General features: G+C 35.9%; 1 protein-coding gene across 2 annotated transcripts in view; it reads left to right on the top strand.

The window, feature by feature from the left end:
• Window positions 1-10,651: 10,651 nt before the first annotated feature.
• The window catches only part of alcamb (activated leukocyte cell adhesion molecule b), a 28,286-nt gene continuing 18,987 nt past the window's right edge, over window positions 10,652-19,950 (top strand). Inside the window, exon 1 of one of the 2 annotated variants that reach the window (XM_077208638.1) lies at window positions 10,652-10,924. In XM_077208638.1, coding sequence (XP_077064753.1) covers window positions 10,870-10,924 — 55 coding nt within the window. In that variant the 5' untranslated portion in view covers window positions 10,652-10,869. The remainder of the gene's footprint in view (window positions 10,925-19,950) is intronic. The other variant, XM_077208639.1, reaches the window with a different exon arrangement.

Genomic DNA, 19,950 nt, shown 5'->3' with positions numbered 1-19,950 from the left:
CGCCAGTCCTCCATGGGTAAAACCCAAATTAATGTGAGAGTGGGGTTTCATCAGAACAATAGCCCTACCTGAGAAATGGGAATTTATGCTACAAGACAAAAGGGCTTTTCGGAGAATGCGGGTGTGACCTTATTAGTTAGAAAGATTACTTAATTTCAATTGCAACGCAATGTGCTAATTGCAATGGCTAAAAGTAATCTGTGAGCAGTGATTTATTGTGTCATAATGGAATTCTCTATGATGCAATTTAATGTAATGTTAAATTGCATGGCAGGGTTAAACTAATTAATGGAATAGATATATTTAAAATAGACAAGTAATGTCATTTTGGGAGATGGAGTTTGTAAGAAATTACCAGACAGGAAAGGAAGCATCAAACATTTATGCACCGTACCATATCTAGACAGATGGGCCTGTCTCTGGAGATTGTGGGTAAAACATTAGCAGTGAATGAAACTCTCAGTCTAGATACAGTGCAATATTACTTTGATGTTGGGATATGCTTTTTTTTCTTCAAGATAATGGCAATTGTTTTTTTGTTAGTTTGAGGAAATAGGAAAATTGGCTCAGGAAAAAATGAACTGTTTTAACCGAACAAAAAATTAAGGGCCAAATCTGCAGATGGAGAGTCCTAAATAACAGTGTGAATAAAGAGTTAAAATTTTCCAGCATTTTGTGCTGAAAACATCCCACAGTTTAAAAACTTTGTCTATCACCAATTGGTATTTACAGTTGCCACAGATTTTTTACAGATCAGACCCTTTTCTGTTTGATCATTGCTTTGATTTTGGACACCAGCAGCATGTTTTACCAGTGGAATGCAGGGCCATTTTTACACCCTCTGACCCAGATGCAAAGGAGAGTTCAGGGCTGAAGCGCCAGACCGTGCCAGCAGTAGGGGATGGGACGGTTGAGTGAGTCCTATAGCAGACCCCCTGCTGAGCATAGACCAGCCCCAGCCACACGTATCTCGACCTGCTCCAGCTGTAGAGGTGCTGCTCATCTTTCATAATTCATTACAGGGGCCGAGACACAAAGCAGGCTGCCTGGAGGCTGTGCTATGATGTAAAATGTGCTGCATTATGCATAGGATGTGTTATGTTCTCTGCTTCAGACAAAGCAAAGGTCTGCCCTTTGAATCACTGAGTGATTGGGAAAGAGGGCAAATGTCAATGTGTATTGTGGTGACCCGAATGATCTGTGAAAATGCTCCTCACAAATTACACACCAGGTCAGCATGAAACTTTCACCACACTGAATTCTACGCAAGGACGGACATGCTAGCAAAAATATGTTTGAAGAACTATTTGCTAATGTCCCCATTAAGTTTTGAAAACAAATCTCTGAACATATTCCAAACGTACAGTTTTTTTTTAAAGAAATGTTTTAAAAATATTTTTTTTCTTGGTTATGCAAACTTTAGGGGAATATTACTTTTTATAATTTTGCAAACATTAAGGGAATGTCCTTCTGTTTGAAAAACATTAGACAAACATCAAACTAAAACGTTTCAGAAAAAAACAAAGTTCCATAAACACAATGTGATTTTGTGCAAACGTTTTGAGAACATTATTAAAGACCAGATAACTCTGAACGATCGTTCTATTAACGTTACTGTAGAATGTTTGTTTCAAAACTTTGACTTTGTATGGACTATGCGCCAATACATTTCTCCGCCGACACTGAGCCGTTTGTTCAGAATGATATCTGACTGCCAATGCCAATATCGAGAGTTTCGGTGGAAAAAGGGGAAGAAAACTCCCAAATAATGACACAGGAAACAGGTAACCTTTGTTACACTATAATATTAGAGGTTACAATTAAAAACAGAGCTATTATATTCAACTGCTCTTTATATTAATATTACACTCAAATAAAAACAAATAAAAAATTGAATAGTAGCCTAGGTCTAATTTTAGCCTAACTCCTAACACTAAATTGTATTAGTAGCCAAACTCAGTTGCATTAGTTTTCATAAGCACTTATCTTTATGGCAAATTTATTCAAACATGCATTGGCCTAGGCCCTAATTAACAGTAAATAAGCTCCTCTCCACGTTTTTTATAGCTAACTAGTGACATTAACTTTCCTGAGGTAAAAGCAACGTTAAGTGACATATTGTTCACAAACTGTTTTATTTGCATCTTTCCGCGGTTGAAACACAGATTGAGTGATTACATCAGACATGATTTCGGTAAGTTGTACTGTATTTTTCAACATACCTTCTGTTATTCATGCACGTTTTTCGAAATATAGCCTATAGGCCTGAAAGTCCACGGAGGAAAAGACTCGCGATCCAAACTGCTGCTTAATTGAGGCGTTACAGATATGTTACGTCACATTTAAGAGAGTCAACACGGCATTAATTGTTTGAATTTCGCAATAAAATATACAGATTTTTAAGGATGAGACTGTTTCTTATCATAAGTAACAAAGCTATTTGCGATTATTGGATGGGAGGCGCGCAACAGTTAATGTTTGGTGTAGGGAAAAACGACAGACCTGGCAATCCTGGCTTCAGGGTGATAGGGTCAAATAGAGCCTGCTTAATTTTTTAACTTGCCCTAAATTCTTCACACACAGTATGAATTGCAAGCCGACCAGTTTTCAAGCACCTTTTTGACAAGAATCAGGATATCCGGCCCTGATAATCGGCCCTTTTTAAACAATCCACCAATTGATAGTGAAAATGATAGCTTTTATCGGCCTATGCAGATTATTGGCCGATACATCAGTGCATCTTTAATATGGACAAAAACAGTTGAAACATACTTTGAAATATCTTCTTTTGTGTTCCAAAGAAAACATAAAGTCACAGGTTTGGAACGAGGGTTAGTAAATGACGACAGACTGTCTTCAGGCAAAAGTAGCCTTGCTGGCTTCTTTTTCCTGTAAGTAACATTCTTTACATTCAATTAGTCAACTATACTGGGAAAATGTCTTCAACTATTCCCGAAAAATGATGTAACTCCCTCCTTAACTACCATGTGATGCATCGTTGAAGAAATCTAGCTAGTCACGACTGTTTCCCGAAACAATATTGTCACAAATTTGTGGTTAGCAACGCTGGTTAATGATGCCATGCGGGTGGTGGAGTAATAACTTCTTATAATGAATCCGTTCAAGATCTAATTAAGGCTAGAATTTTTTTTCTTTTTTTTCTTTTTTTTTGCAATAAATTACAGATATGGCATCTGAGGACTTATTCTGAAATTTTCAGTCATTTTCCTTCATTTCCAGATTTAACCATAGGCTCGTTCTAGGCACTAGAGCTCTACTAAAAGAGAAACTACAAGACATAAATTATATTTTTATATATTTGAAATAAAAGATATAGATTGTCCTGAACGTCAGCTTGCTTATTTTGCTCTAGGGTTTATTAAGCCCACATGTCATGCAAGCAAGAAACTATGCTTCTAACTACTGCTCGAGAGCTGTCGTTCCAACCACACAACTTTTGCAATACTGTTTGTGAACGTTTTTTGGAAGGTTTTGGCAAAACACAGAGCCGTTGAACTATGCTGATAATGACGGAAGTTGCGACCATAGTTGGCTAAATGAAGCCTTGCATAGTTCTGAGTAGTAACATGCAGTCACTGAGTCACTCAATACAAGTCTTACCAATTCACAAAGTGGCTTAAAAACTCTTTTATTTTAAGGAGTGAAGGGATCTGAGCCCTTTGAGTCGGCGACAACCTTTTCATTACAGATTTATAGCCTGAGATCCAAAGGCATTTCAGTTTAGAGTACAAATACCAGTATTGCCCTGCATACTCCGAAAGAATGTGCTCCATATTACAGAGTTTCTTGCAAATGTACTCCTGTTTTTTGTCACAAAGTTTTAGATAGGCTACATTATGGAAGAGGAAATTATCTGTTTACGTGGACGCATAAATTCATCTATAATTATCATGTTTGTAATGGACACTGTGAAATAACAGAGAGGGAGCATGAGTGTACCGTTTACAGTACACCATTTTCAACTAAAAACTAAAAGCTTTTTATGTGTTTTGGCCGGTCATTTACACAACATTGGGGCTTACACAACATTTTTGGGGCTTGGTAACGCAAACTTTTGAAAACGGGTTTTCAGTGCAAGATTTTAATAAAACGATACTGTTATTGTCTCCGTGTAAACTACAAAAATGAGAATTTGTGACTTCATATGAATGCATACTGCGTGTTCAGTTTCTTTACAAAGTAACATCGCCAACTACTGACCTGACATTCATAATACAGTGTTTTTTAGTCATTTTCGCCTAAAATGTACACTAACTGAGTGACAAAGTGACAATTGTGATGATGTCTGGGCAGATCTTTCGCTGCGGATGTGTTTGAGGTATGGAAATTTTTAGCGGTTTGACCCCGCTTGGAATGTGACCATGTCTGAAAAGCGCAAAGCGCTGTTTTTTTGTCTGAAAATTTGCCAGAGGGCTTATGAAATTTAGTAAATGGCATAACAGTATCTAAAACAGACCTCCATAGTTCCACAACAGAGACCTGCAAAGAACTACAAACCCAACAGGACGAGACAGCAGAACCAACAGCATCTTTCTCTAATCTCTGCAACACTTTCATGCTATTTTGTCTGAGTTCTTTTTGTATCATGTATATAATATTATATTATTTATTCATATTTTGTGGAGCTTTCATTTTAAGATTTTCAGTTTTCCTTTTATATATATATATATATATATATATATATATATTTTTTTTTTATTGTATGTGATTTTGTCATTTTTATTTCTTTATATATATATATATATATATATATATATATATTTTTTTTTTTTTTTTTTTTTAATTGTATGTGATTTTGTCATTTTTATTTCTTTATATATATATATATATATATATATATATATTTTAATTGTATGTGATTTTGTCATTTTTATTTCTTTATATATATATATATATATATATATATATATATATATATATATATTCCTAAATAACTTTATTTTATGTTTGTTAATATTAGTACTTCAGATTAAGGCAACATTTTCATCTAATATTTATATTTTATTTTATTTCAGCTTTAGTTCAATTACCAAAAAAATTTTTTTTAATAGTTTTAGTTTTAGTTAACAATAACAGCACTGTATGTTGTATTTCATCAGACAGTCTGCAGTCTCTGCTCTGCTATCTCAGTTTTTGTGTCACTGCATGAATTCCAGTGTTATCAAAATAGAAAAATGTACCCATTAATCTCTTATCATTTGAGTTAGTTCTGCATCTCACTAATTGAATGGGAGGAAACTTGAAAATTGCATTCATATTTTCAAAGAAATTCTTCAACCTCCCACCATGAATAATTCATGGCATTAAACAGGAACAACAAGCTGTTTGACAAGTTGCCTTGTTGCTTGCATTGTAGACGCCATTTCATTTGTGTTATTACTGGAGCTATTAATAATTCATTTCAGGCCTTTTTATCTTGGTTTTCAGTGCTTTCCATTTTCTATAATACATTTATTTTGGTAGAAGAAAGAGAGCAGGATAAGATAACCCAGCCTGTCAATTAAGTTTTTTGCTAGTTTTATTAGCTTAGCTATACGCTCAGTTATCTCATCTGATTCTCTAAATGGTTTAACACACCCTACAAAGTAGTTACAACTACTGATCACTCGAGGTTCTCCTGCTAGACCTTTGTGATCAGTGGGCTTGTCGTCTCTGTTGTGTTGGTCTTGGTTTCTGTCACTGAAAAGGCAGTGCTAATCAAAGAAAAACAACAACAACAACAACACCCTCTAACTGATACTGCTTTACTATATTGTTTATTTGGGGCTTGGTCTGTTTTTTGTCAGATCTTGGTTTCAGATATTGGGTCTTTGTCTGGACGTCGTCTGGTCTTGGTTTGACAGACTCCAGGATTCCAGTTATCAGGAAACCAGAGCATCTGAAATCTCTCATATGCTTTGATGCATAATGAAAGTGATAAACGTTATCCGGGGTAAGTGTGTGGGATAAAGGAGACTGATATGTGATCTGAGTGTTTCATCAGAATGATTCAAAAATGGGTTTTAGTGACTCTGGAGAATATTATTAAATGAAAATGGGGTAAATCTGAAGAGTTAAAAAAAAGAAACCTAAACACGAAGGAACAAACGCATATATACAAAACTCCCCTTACACAATCCTTTTGAGGTTTTCTCACAAAACAAGGCTTTAAAAAAAATTTGTTTGAATGTGGAGAAGCAGTAGCAGTTAGCCATAAGCATTTGTTCAGGTGTTTCTACTAAACAGAGTTTCAGACAAATACAGATTTCACTTTAGTACTTTGGTTGCCATCTTGAGTAGTTGAATATTAGTTCAAAAGAAACATACTGTTTTTAGACTAACAATCATCACAATGTTCACAAAACAAGTCTGTGTAAATGTTGAGAGTATTTGAGAGCAATTATAAACACCACAGTGACGCAGAGATTAGTCTTTTTAACTTGTTACAGCAAAAATGTTCAGCTAAATCGTGGCAGAACAAAAATAACAAAGAGTCATCTCCACGAACAATGTTGTTTTGTTAAGGGATTTCGAGTTCCCGTGCATTACGGCAGGAATGAATTATTGAAGGATTAATGTTTTACTATTTTATGCTTTTATGGTTGTTTTTGTCATCACGGTTAGGTAGGTCATTTGTTGTGTTTTGATGTTCATTGCTCATATTTTTTGCTTATTATATATAACATCTTCATGTTGTAAAAAGCCTTATGGGCAAACAATTGTTTTATATTGACACTTTTAAAGAGAAATGTGAGTTAATTCGCTGAATAAGAGGTCTGTTGTTGAGTTTATTCTGAAGAAGATTTAGCAATGTACGGTGTTGCCTTTGTCTTTTTACTTTTCTGAACTATTTTTGTTTCACCGCACAAAGCTAAACATTTTACTTTGTAGCACTTTAAGGTTAACAAAACTGTAGCTGTGATATTTTGAGTTTAATTTATTTATTACAGTGTGTGTGAAAGGTTAGTATTGTGTGAAAATGATATATTTTGCAGTTTAAGGTTAATGTTATGACTAGGCAAGATTATACTGCAGGATGATGTCTTTAAAGTATCAGAACATCAAAGAAATCAAATGTTCTCTATATGTGGTCTGCCTTTTAGGTCCTTTTAGAAGTTATCAAATATTTACATGCCCATACCATCATAATCCTCTCATAAAGGCTCTCATATATTACCTCACCACAAAAAAACAATAAAAACACAAATTCTATGCCCTTTAGAATTTTACAAAAGAAGTGCAAGCTGTTTTATGTTACATTAAATCGTTAAACCTTTTTTAAAATGCTAAATAAATGAAAAGACTGAAAAGGAAAACACCTCATAATTGTAGTGCAAGGGCAGGTACAATAAAAAGCCCTTCTCCATTGGAAATGTTATAATGGCACAGTTTGATATGCCACAATCTATATAACAAAGAAAGGGGGGAAATGAACCCTGGGGAAAAGTGGGGCTATAAACTCATAGTCTATATAGAGCATGAGAAGGCGGGGGCTCTTAACCGACTCTGTGTTAATGGACGCTTTGCATTTGTCAGGTCATGCTGAAGCTCTCACAAATTATAAGATGGTCTCCAACCATTACGGACCACAGATTGATTGATTCCTGTAAGCATCAGGAAGCTTAAATAACTACTTAAGTTGGGTTACTGAAAAGGGCACACATGCAACAATTACTCCCTCACTTTCCTTATGAGTTCTAAAGTCAATACTGTAAAATTCACTTACTGAATATGGATTCACTCACCTTGATGGTGTTTTGAACACATTCATGTATTTGTTTTAGATATTTGTTTTTAGACTTGTTTTAGAAGTTATGAAGACGTTACTGAACCGACTGTTCCGGTTTCCTCATTCCTCATTAACATGCTTAAATGTTATACGCAATCTGTTGAATGTGTATGCAGGAGACACCTTGTTATTCAAAGCATGAGGCTGAGAGTCGTTCTCGCTGCGACTGGAATATCTTCTAAAGATGATTCAAAGCTATGGGCTTTAATGTGCGCATCATCACCTGGACCAGGTCTTGTGCTGGATCTGTCCCTAAGAGCCACAACGGCAAGAAATAAAAAACAGTACAGTTAAACAGTTTACAGCACAGACATGTAATGTCACGAAACTGCCTATGAACCTGTCATTTTTCATCTCTTTGAAATAATGTGATTATTTCAAGCCCCTCAAATCTTCAAACCACATCACAATGACGAGAAAAAAGAAGCAAAACTCCCTGCCCCGTAGAAAGTATCAAAATTGTGGGTAAGTAACCTGTTATTCTCCTATGTATGCCTTTATACTTTTTTTTTGTTTGTTTTAACAGGTCTCTGCCTCAAAGGTCTGAAAGATTATCTGATTATAAAGGTTCAGTGAAAATGATCTGTTTCACTTTTTTCAGGGCCAGTGAGGTCATTTTCTTTTTACGCATGGATGATGTAATAATCATTCGGGTTACATCTGAATAGTCACAAAAACTTCAATTTAAATGCCCATTTCATTATGAACAAGCTCATAAACAGGGTTGTGAAAGTTCGAAATAAATAAACAAATTGTATAGGCTATAATAAATAGTATCAGCTAAAAATATAAAAACCAAAATTATGCTGAAAAAAAAGATATAATATGTATTAACATATAACCACTACTTCATAATGATATGTGGGACTTTAGATTTAAAATATATATATATATATATATATATATATATATATACAAATTTTTATTTAATAATAAAATTACCAATAAAATAAAACAAATAATAAAATCATAAATAAAATTAAATAAAAGTGTTTTATTCATTTGAGCAACTATTGCTAAAAGCAAATGCTAAAGCAAAAGTAAAGACCAAGCCAATCTGCTATGTTCTCACTGCCAAGCCCAGTCAGATGAACTAATGAAGCATTCATGCATTTGATTTTGGCTATTGACTGACACTGAGCAGGTCATTAAGGGCATCCACACCTCCCACAGAACTGTAGATTACGTCAGGGTCAAAATGTCATCCTCCACTCTCGGCCCCCACCCTCCATTACATTCAATGATACATTAATATAATGAGGCTCTGCTGCTTAGAGACTCTCATTCACACTCTCTGTCTCTTTGAGCATATTGGAGGACAGCTTCCCTCTCTCACACTTATAATTGCAGACAATCTTATGTGATGCTCACATATGTTTTTGGGTCCCTGATTGTTGTTGGTTTGTGAGGCTATAGCTTGTCATCAGCATCATTTCACCCTTCTGAGGTGTCACCATTAATTCTTTTTTAAAAACTTCTGCTGAATGTATGCAATAAACAAAAAACATAATCAGTTGTGAAATTACATCTCTTAGCAAGGGGTTCACTACTATAATTACAACACAACAAACCACAAAAAAATGTGCATTAATATAAATACTGTGCCCTGTTTATGAACTCTCTCTGAACTGTCCTCTGAGAGTGAGAATCGTCATGGTTTGCCTTTGTTCCTCGTGCATTCAGTCTCGTATCTATCAGGCAGGCCATTAGGAGGTGTGAGGTAGTACAATGCAAACTGAATGAAATGAGGGAACACCCCACCCTGTGTGCCCACCTGCCACTGAGATGTGTGTGTGAGTGTGTGTGTGTGTGTGAGAGAGAGAGAGAGAGAGAGAGAGAGAGAGAGAGAGAGAGAGAGAGAGAGAGAGAGAGACAGAGAGAGAGAGAGAGAGAGAGAGAGAGAGAGAGAACCGTGGATTTCAGCTAATATTGGGGCAATAAAATGCAAAAGAGGATAAAAAAGAGGTTTGGTGGCCAACAGGCAGGAGGGGTAGATAATGAGCGAGAGAGAAAAAAAGAAAAATGCAAATGATTCACGTCTCTTGATTTACCAGGTTTACTGTTCAATTAGGCTTTGAAGGAGATTCTCTAAAGGCTCTTTTACTCCCGGTTTTACCAGTTCGACTGATTTTATGTAGACTATTGCATATAATTTGATTAATGAAATAACATTAGCATGCATAGCTAATATTATTAGTTCTATATTACTGCAGCCTTGTAGTCACACACAGCTGTGATGTCTAAAATGTATGTCAAGGCATGTATAAATAACCATTGGAAAAAAATGTGTGCTTGTTGGTTTGTCACCACCAAAGCAATAGCCAAAATAATAGCCTATTGATTGTTTTTGACATATAAACCTAATAGTACTCAGATTTTGCTTAATATCCATAGACTAGTGGTCTATTCTGACTGTAAGGCTCTCATCGTTCAAAACGATAGGCCTATTCAAATTTTTGTCCGGTTTAAAAATTGCTGAGTGTGGGGAAAAAAATTGCAGAAGGATGGCAAATGACATGCTTCAGCACATTTAGGTCTGATTTATTGTGGTTTTTAGTATTTTAAATAAGTTAAATAATTTGTAAGTCATTTTGTGGCTCTCTTGGAAGTTTACAGAGAATCATTCCTTAACTTTCTGAGGAAGTTCTAAGCATTCCCATAAGCAAGGATACAAAAATAAATAGTGCATTTATGAACCAATGTTGTCTTCCATCCATCACAGCCTGGTTTGATGTTGCCAAATCAAACATTGCGAAAATAATACTATAGTAGGCTAGCCTAAAGGAAAACTGCAGAAGATAAAAGGACAAGATAAGAGATGTGTCATAAAGTGTTATCTAGTAGGTTAAATTAGTTTATGTTCACACCGCAGGGGAGGAGCTTGAGAACAGACCTATAACCGGCCGCCCATCATCACAGTTTCAACAGATGAGACACGTGGGGAACAACCTCAAAGTTTGAATTTTACTGACGTACGCTGTCTATACTGTAGTTTCCACATCTTTATCCAGCAAGGACGCTCTAACGCAAGGATATTATTTCTCAAGATTAAGTGCAACACAGTCCCAGACTGCCGAAAGATGCACTGTACCGCCTTTTTAACGTGTCTGCTCACCGTATGCCTGATAAATCAAGGTAATTTATTTTTAAATATATTTATTTTATTTACATTTTAGAACGTTCGCAAACGTAATTTTAGACGAGATGGACAAGTGAAAGAACTGAGCGGTTTTACTTTTAACGATTAATTGTAAGAACTTCGAGAAAACGCGCGCGTCAGTTTCACTTGTAATTCTTTCCAAAGCTTTGATGAAACTATTATTTACTACCTTTATCAGCAATATAATTTCAATTAATGTATGGTCTTCTCCGTATAAAAGTAACATTTATTTTAGATAGGCTACAAGCTTTTTGTCCCCGCCCCCATCTTTTGCTACCTTTTGCTTGCACCTGTTTCGCTTTTTTTCGCTTCGAAAAAAAACTGTCTGATATTAAACTGTCTGCAAGTTAAATCTTTATGCGTCGGTAGTTAAAATCCGTTAACAATTAATTTAAGCCTATATCTAAGTGTGCCTGTGTATGTTTCATTTTAGTGTGTCTCTCGTTTTGTCTGTCGTGTGTTTAAATGCTGTGGCGCTGGTTTTCATAGTCGTAGCATATTCAGGTATTGAAATAAAGGACCCAAAACAAAGGCTCGTGAACGTCTGTTACTGGTAAGCACCAGTGCAACTTTACAGAGACTCATTCACCTTTTGGGCTGGAAAACCAAAAGCATAATGATAGTGTGTCATGTGTTGAAAGATTGTTGGAAGACAAACCTAAACGTTGAGTGAGTTTAGGCGGTTTTGTCCTGAGAGAGAGAGAGAGAGAGAGAGGAAAAAAGTGTAATTCTATAAATCAGTACTGGATAAGTTGGACTTTACTAAATAAAAGTAGTGGTAAATTATACTTCGAATACAATTAGTTAAACAGATTTACTAATTTTCTACCCAGAGGAAATTTTGTCAAGATTTGGTCATGTCTGAATGAGTCATTCTTATTGTCAGTATTATTTCATTTACACCCGTGACTGTTTGTCTACTAGATTGGCCAAACTGAGTTTACAACTAGTAGTTTTATTGCAGCATCTGTTTTTTGTTCTCTCTCTCCACCCCTCCCCCACAACCCCCCTCAAAACACACCATCTGCAATGTCACACCCTGTGTTTCTAGTTTAGCTGGTGGGTTTCTGTCAGTTTGCTGCTAAAATTTCACCCTTTTTCTAAGAAATCTGCCCTTCAGTGATAAACTTTGCTTTCAAGACAAATTTTGTTGTAAATGCAGTACTGAGGTCTTTGAGTTCAGACTTATTTTTGGTGAAAAATGGTCTTCAAGCAACTTTGCTTTTTTGTATTGCAGAACTAATTTGCATATTCTCATTATCTTTATGGGATATATGGAAATTCTGATTTCAGTAAATTTAGACTATATAAAGAATTTTATTTATGTATTAAATATGAGACTTTTTAGAATCTTCTATTCAAAGGTGAATCACCCAGAGCATTACCCATCTTCATTATTGCACCATCCAATATTGCACTATTTTATAGTCCCATTATAAAACACAGCAAATATTGTGCAACAAAAGGCTGTTTACTTTGTTTAGAGATCCTCTGTGCAATTTATAGGGCTCGTCCATTCATACATCTATTAATATGCCTCCCTCAGTGAAAGTACTACTGTGGAAATACTATTGTCATCCTCTAGCTTGTACTCTTCTCTTCTTCACTGCAGAATTACCTCTTTTTCATTGTGGCCTTCATAGGAACCAGTTTATCTGTCATCAGGCAAGACAAGGGAGCAATTGTCCAGTCAAAAGAGAGGGGACACATTGTTTTACAACAGGATAGGCGTGTGTGTGCTTAACAGTGGCACTCTTGACTTGCAGAAATGTGTCCATTGAGATGCATGAAGTCCCCCATGGTTCTCTGTAACCTCCAGTGCACTTTCTTGGATCTACCCTGCATTTTGGGACAAAAAGTCAAGTTGTTTCACTCTTGTTATTCGGCTTCACCAAGACCTCCTTCGAACCCCTGCTGACTATATTGTTCAACAGGTTTTTTTAACTAATGCGTGTACGATTGTGGCATCTCCCGCAGACTCTTCTCCATTTGTAATTAAATTCAACTGTATACTCCCCACCGAGAAGCCGTTATCTCACCCAGCTCCTTTAAATGCACTTCTGTTGAAAAAGACATTGGGTTACCATATGAATTACTGCAGTGCATACTTCTGTTCTCTTCATGCATTTCAAAAGCACCACTGAGACTGAAGTATTAAATTGTATGTATTACAATAGATGTGTGTTAAAGAGATTGTTCACCCAAAAATGAAAATCGTCATTTACTCACCCTCAAGTTGTTCCAAACCTTTGAGTTTCTTTCTACCGCTAGACACAAAATAAGATATTTTAAGAAATGTTGGTAACCAGACAGTTGATGGCACTACTATGGAAGTCAATGGGCACCATCAACTGTTTGACAACCAACATTCTTTAAAATATCTTCGTTTGTGTTCAACAGAAGAAAGAAACTCATACATGTTTGGAACAACATGAGGGTGAGTAAATGATGACAATTTTCATTTTTGGGAGAACTATCCCATTTACCCCATTTAAGTCGAGGCAAATGTATTTGGTTTGCAAATACTCGTGTCTGTCTTTAACCTGAATATTTTTGACTTCAGGTAATTTTGTAAGATAACTTTTTTTTCCCAGTGTTTTCACAGTAGCAGCTGAGGAAGCATCTTTACTTTATATGTTCAATTGAGAGCTCTTAATCCTGCACTGTTTGCGCCGGGATTCAGGAAATGAAACCACCATTACAATAAAGCTGCCTACCCCTCCTTTCCCGCCTCCCCAGCCCCCCCCCCCCCCCCCATCTCTCTCTTTATCTTGGGTAAGGTGAAGCCACAGGCAGAATTCTAAATCATTTTTACTCTTGCCCCTTCACTTCTGCTTGTTTCCTCATGCATCACGTTTCCTTCTTAAGAAAACCCTTTAGGCATAACCTGACAGAATTTTTCAGTTGTTTAAAAATGTTTACTTTTATTTGCATACTGCAGAAGTGCTGTCATAATCTCATTGGTTTCCGCCACATGATCCATCTTTTTTTGGTTGCATTTCTCACCAGTGCTGTTAGCGTTAAATGCAATGATTGATTTAGTTTAATTGGCACTGATAGCTTAAATGGGAAAATCTGGCCAATAATGCCCTTAATGTAAAATAGTGCTGAACCTAACATTGACTTAACAATTAGAATGCTTTGTATTTATTAAATATATATGCTACTTACACGCTGATTATTTTATTGCTGTATGAAATGTATAAATAATTTACAATGAAAAGAGAGGAAAAACGAGACAATCATGAATTCTACTAATCAACGCATAAATTAACGGTGTGTGCATCTTCTGAAGCATGTGATCAGATGTGCAAATAAAAAGCTCAGGTAGCATTTTGTTTTTGTTTTTTGTAAACCTATTAAACGTATGTTTTGGTTAAAAACTTATCCAAAACGCAACTAGCTGTGCGGGTTAAAATTTAAAGGTGTGGTCACATTTACCATTGTTTGGTCAATTTTCGAAGGCAAAATCCAGTCACTTCCATGCAATCAGGAACTTTGCGTGCAGGGAAAAGGTTTCCCCTCTTAGATTTAACAACTGGTTCAAGTTTGTCTCGTGGATTTGCCTTGTTGACCAAAGCTGCTTGGTTTGAAAGTGATGTCTGTGTTAGCTGTGCCAAATATATTGCTAAGCTTTTGATAATGGACCTGTTTTCTTATGAAAATTCACTGAAAGTTTGCTAATGTGACCACACCTTACACAGGGGGCACAGGTTTTCAGAGCTGCTTTAAACGACTAGGCTTTATGTAGGCTTTATTAAACCATGATCAGCTAGTCTAGTGACGTCATGGATATGTTTTTGTGGTTAGCCAAAGTCTAACTGTGGGTCTCATTTTAGCTTCCTTAGCTGAATGTTTTGATGGTTGGTCTTCAATAATGAACATTACCCCAGATCATTTACCTCACGTACAAACATACAATGAATTTTTATATACTTTAGGTCAGAGGTCTTCGATCCTGCTCCTGGAGGGCAACTGTACTGCAGAGTTTAGTTCCAACCCTAATCAAAAACACCTGAATCAGCTCATCAAGCTCTTCAGGATCGAAAATACAAAGGCAGGTGTGCTGAAGCAGGTTGGAACTAAACTCAGCAGGACACTGGCCCTCCAGGAGCAGGATTGAAAACCTCTGCTTTAGGTTATAATTGTCTCCTGATGAATATTCTTACACCAGAATTTGACATCCTGTATAAAAACTGACATATGTCAAGTATTTACAAGGTTTATGTTCATATTCACAAATGTGATACTGAGTTATTGTACAAAACACAGTAGTACAATTCTATTTGGCATGTTGCGTATAAAGTGCAGATTGTGTGCACTGTGCGTTTTGTTTCTTGTTTCTGTTTGCCAAATTCAGTGATCGCCTGCCCTTAACATTTATGGCCCTTCTCATCTGTGCAATTGGCCTGTTTCTTATCTAGCTGGCAATTTGAATATTTGAATACTGATACAGGGCCGTTAAAGGGTTAGTTCTTGCAAAAATGAAAAACTTGTCAGTTACTCACCCTCATGTCATTCCAAATCCACAAGACTTTTATTCATCTTCAAAACACAAATAAAGAGAGAGCTTTCTGTCCCTCCATTGACAGTCTAACAACAACCTCTATGGCGCTTCAAAAGATTCATAAAACAAATCCATATGCATTGTGGGGTTTAGTCTACATTTTCTGAAGCGATCGATCGCTTTATGTGGTGAACAGATTGAATTTAGGCCTTTATTCACATAAACATGAGGATTAGTATTTGATGATGGTGATTTTTTTTAAACATTGTTTTACATTCCCGCCTAAGCTGCTTTAATGATTTATGATTCCAGTAAATGATTCACTGGTCCATTCACTGTTTGTCTTTGAAATCTTTAAACAAAAATGTAACTAACTTGCTCTTCCACTGAAACGACTTCACATTTCTGCTGATGTCACAGATTTGTGGACTTTTGGAAATATTCATCAAATTATATGCAGAAGATTCTGATCTCAGCAATTTCTGATTCCTGAATCTGAGCAGAATATGATTAATCCTGGATTCTAAACCGATTCAATCAGATTACGGTAGTAAAGCTGGTTGCAAAAAGCAATCACATTGAATTTAAAAACAAACATCTTTCAGTTCAAAAGTTGCAGTTTACTGACCCACTATAATGTGGTGCCGGTTAGCGCATATTGATAGTGAAATGGCAGACGCTTTGATTGTTTCTTTGGAAATGTTTCCTTTTTTTCAGCACTTTTGGCCTCTTTCCAATAATCCTTTGACATTATAACTTTGAAGTTTTTTTTTTTTTTTTCAGAAAAGAATAAACTTTCTTTAGTTTTCTTTCTTTAGTGGGAACTTTGATGTTGTCTGCTTTTGAGTTTGCATGCCTGCACAGGTAGTGAACAACAGCCGCACCTGTCCCAGATGTCTGTGCTCTCTGTCAACATTAGAGCTATACCTAGTGGCCTTCCGAAATGGCACAGATTTCTAGTGTTCTCAACAAACACAATTTATATGTAAGATTTTAGTGGCATCAAAGAGCATTGTAGTTTAGATTCACTCTAAAAAAAATTGTTGTATCCAATAGCAAGGCGTTATAATGAGTTGCGTCGTGGTTGTGATCGCTCCCCTAAAGTGATTGGAATTGAATCCATTTCATGTACTTAAAGGGATGGGAATAGATTGAAACGTCTTTTACAATGTGAGACTTTTTGGATTTATACACTTAAGCGTACTAAGTTACCTGGAGTTAATGATTTTTACTTTATTTTTTTACCTTTTTGTATATTGTGCCTGGAAATTGTTTGGGAGTTGGTTGGTTATATCCACTTCCACTTGTGGCTTACACTTCCTGGATATGTGGGTCAGTTGAAGCTATACATTTACATTGATGATGATGATTTGCATTCTAAAAATCATCTAAAAAAGGTATTTTCTTCTTTAGCAGCTATTAGAATCATGTATTCTAATATATGTAGAGAGAAAAGGTCTCTTCTCTGGTAGTACATCAAGAAATCCCAATTTTCAATCCAAGTTATGGTTTAAAAATACTTTTTTTATGAAGTTCCTTCAAAGTCTGCAGTGTACTGCATTTAAGCTGTTTTCTTGGTAGTTTTCTGCAGATGTAGACCCTTAGGCAACAGGAATAATGAAGGAGGAGACAGTTAAAGACCTTCTTGACCTTTTTTACAAACCTGGCCAGTCCCTGAACTACACAGGAATGTGAAAAAGATCTGATTTGTTGTATCACAGCATCATAGTGGAGGAAAAAAAAGAGAACAGTCTCATTAGTAGTGACATACTATCACGTCAGAAACTTTTAAACCTAATATAATTCCTGAGAGTTAATCACTCAGACAGAAAAGGCCTTGAGCTACTACTCCCTAAGTTCCGCTGTCTATTTTTTGTTGTTTCACTCCCTGCAGAGGGGAGTTCACAGTTGCACTGCACACACCCACCAGCCATGCTTTCTGAAATCAATATTTGCTCTGCTTTTGTTTAAACGGATATAAAGGTGTTCTTTATATAGAGCCAGTGCTTGAAGTGGGGAACAAAAGTGCCGGTACTCCCGAGGGGGGTGGGTTGTTGGTGCCGCCCCTCCTCAGTTGCTAGGGCATAGTTTTGATTTGAACATTGTGGGGGTAGAAGTGTGAACAGTTTAACGGGGTCCCAGGGCATGCTCCCTCGGTTTATTTATTTGTTTTATTTATTACTTTTGTAGTATCATCCCCACATGCACTGTTTGTTGATAACATAACTGCTATGAAGTAATTATGTAGTTAATCACTTGTTTACAAAGTGCCATGTAAAGTCAAACTTACTTTCTCATACTCATACTGAAAATGTTCATTTCCTGTCATCTCTTGGAACATCTGAAAGCCAAGGTTTTCCTAATATCTGTCATTATTAGCAGAATACATTTTATACAACTGTTTAGTCAATAATTCAAGAAGGTCCAGACTTTAAAGCTCATGATAATTTGTATTTCATGAACTTGTATTTGGCCTTGTAAAAAAGTAACATAGTTCTTGTAGTTCTTTAGCTATAGCATTTGTTACAATAATGATATAATTACAGGTAAGGCCATTGATGGCTTCTCATTACCATGCTTAGGCCAGTGTTAACTTTCTTTTTTTTATCTTCAGTATTTATGAAAAATAGCAACCATTTAGAAACTATAGCTACAACATGCCACAGTTGTAATATAAATCTTTAGTGAAATATCTATACCCTTGAAGTCCCCATGTGGTGAAAATCAAGCTTTTAATGTTTTTTTTTTGTCTATGTGTTGTTTTAAATATGCTTTAAGACAAACCGTGTGCAAATTCATAAGTCAACACCATTGCTGAGTATTCTCCTTAACTGCAGTGAACTAAAGACAGCCTCAAAAACACGGTTTGAAATCGTGGTGTTTCTGACGTCACAAGCTGGTGTAAGTGGGGGCGGAGCCAATTTGTATATTCATAGCACCGGCAAGGGTGTAGAGTTATATTCAAGCTATTTTAAGGTTGTTGGGTTTTTTTTCAAGGCATTAACATTTAAATATGTCATTTTGATGATCGAAGATGAGTTGTAAGGGATAAAATTAACTACAGGGGGACAGATGATCTATTATAAATTCTACAAGTTTGTCAAAATTTACCACAATAAATACAATAGAATGTGATCAATTCTAGTAAGGGTGGCAATGAGGATTTTAAAAAGCTTTATAATTTGTTGGTGCAAGATAGGGTTGGGCGGTATTTCGGTAATATCGTATACCGCGGGGTCTTAAAATAGCAACGGTATCAGTTTCAATACCGTCATTACCGGCACTTATATATAATAAATAAATATAATTTATTCAATGCCTAAAAATGCTTATGTAGTTATCATCAAGTGACAGTGTGGAGGAGAGAGAGAGAGAGAAGGGAGAGGCAGTAAATACTGACTAGGCAATTTGTAAATGTTGCAAAAAAAAAGGTGACCGCGAGAGATGGAAACACCTCTAACCTAATGTCGCATCTCCGAAACAACCACCCACTCACTGCTGCCAGGATGCATTTTGCCCCGAATTCATTAAATAAGCGCATTCGTTTATATTTGTTAAAATATTATAATGTTATTTTTTTTTTACGTTGATAATGAAAACTGAACAGCACGAGTAAGATGGGATGCATCGGGAGTCAGACATTGACCACTTAATTAAGTTTCATTTTGTAAAAGCCCTTTCTTTAAAGTGAATTTCGTTTTGTTTAAATTGTATCCTAATTTTAATATTTTTTTTTTTTATCAACCAATAATAAATAAGAATCAAATATAGCAGACAACATAATCATGACATGATCGTGCGCTGGCGCGCCGCGGTCACTTGCATTGAAATCTCATCATAAATTAACCGAAACTCAGTGTATGTCTCACAGACATGAAAGATATCTAAATAAAGCTTGAAATTTCATTAAACGAAACAATTCAAAATGAAAAGAAATAGGCCACTCGCTGATTATTTAATCCATGATGTGCATTTCTCTCTATGCGCTTTCTATACGGAAATGGCGATCATCAAATTAAACGAAACTATTCCAAACGAAAAGAAATCGGCTAGCCTACTCTCTGATTATGTAATCCATGATGTGCATTTCTCTCTATCGTTCACTATGGAGATGGCGATTCAATTTCTTTAAATGAAACAATTCAAAAGGAAAAGAAATATAGGCAGCATACTCTCGGATTAATCCAGGATGTGCATTTCTCTCTATACGCGCGTTCACTACGGAGATATCAATCGTCAATTTCTTTAAACGAAACAATTCAAAACGAAAAGAAAAAGGCTAGCCTATACCTTCTGATTATGTAATCCATGATTTGCATTTCTCTCTATATATGCGCGTCCACTAGGAGATGGCGATCGTCAACTTAATCTTTGCAGCACTGACAGAAAAGTTGTATTAATAAAAATCAATGGACGCGTGTCACCGGATTTACAAATGCACTTCTGGCTTGTTGCTTGTTAATTTAATTTAAATGAATTAATAAAATGAATACA

This window comes from Siphateles boraxobius, unplaced genomic scaffold (genome assembly GCF_051911475.1).
Source record: "Siphateles boraxobius isolate OS27281-9 unplaced genomic scaffold, OSU_SipBor_1 6, whole genome shotgun sequence".
In the NCBI taxonomy this organism is placed as follows: Eukaryota; Metazoa; Chordata; class Actinopteri; order Cypriniformes; family Leuciscidae; genus Siphateles; species Siphateles boraxobius.
This window is presented reverse-complemented; position numbering and strand designations above follow the sequence as displayed.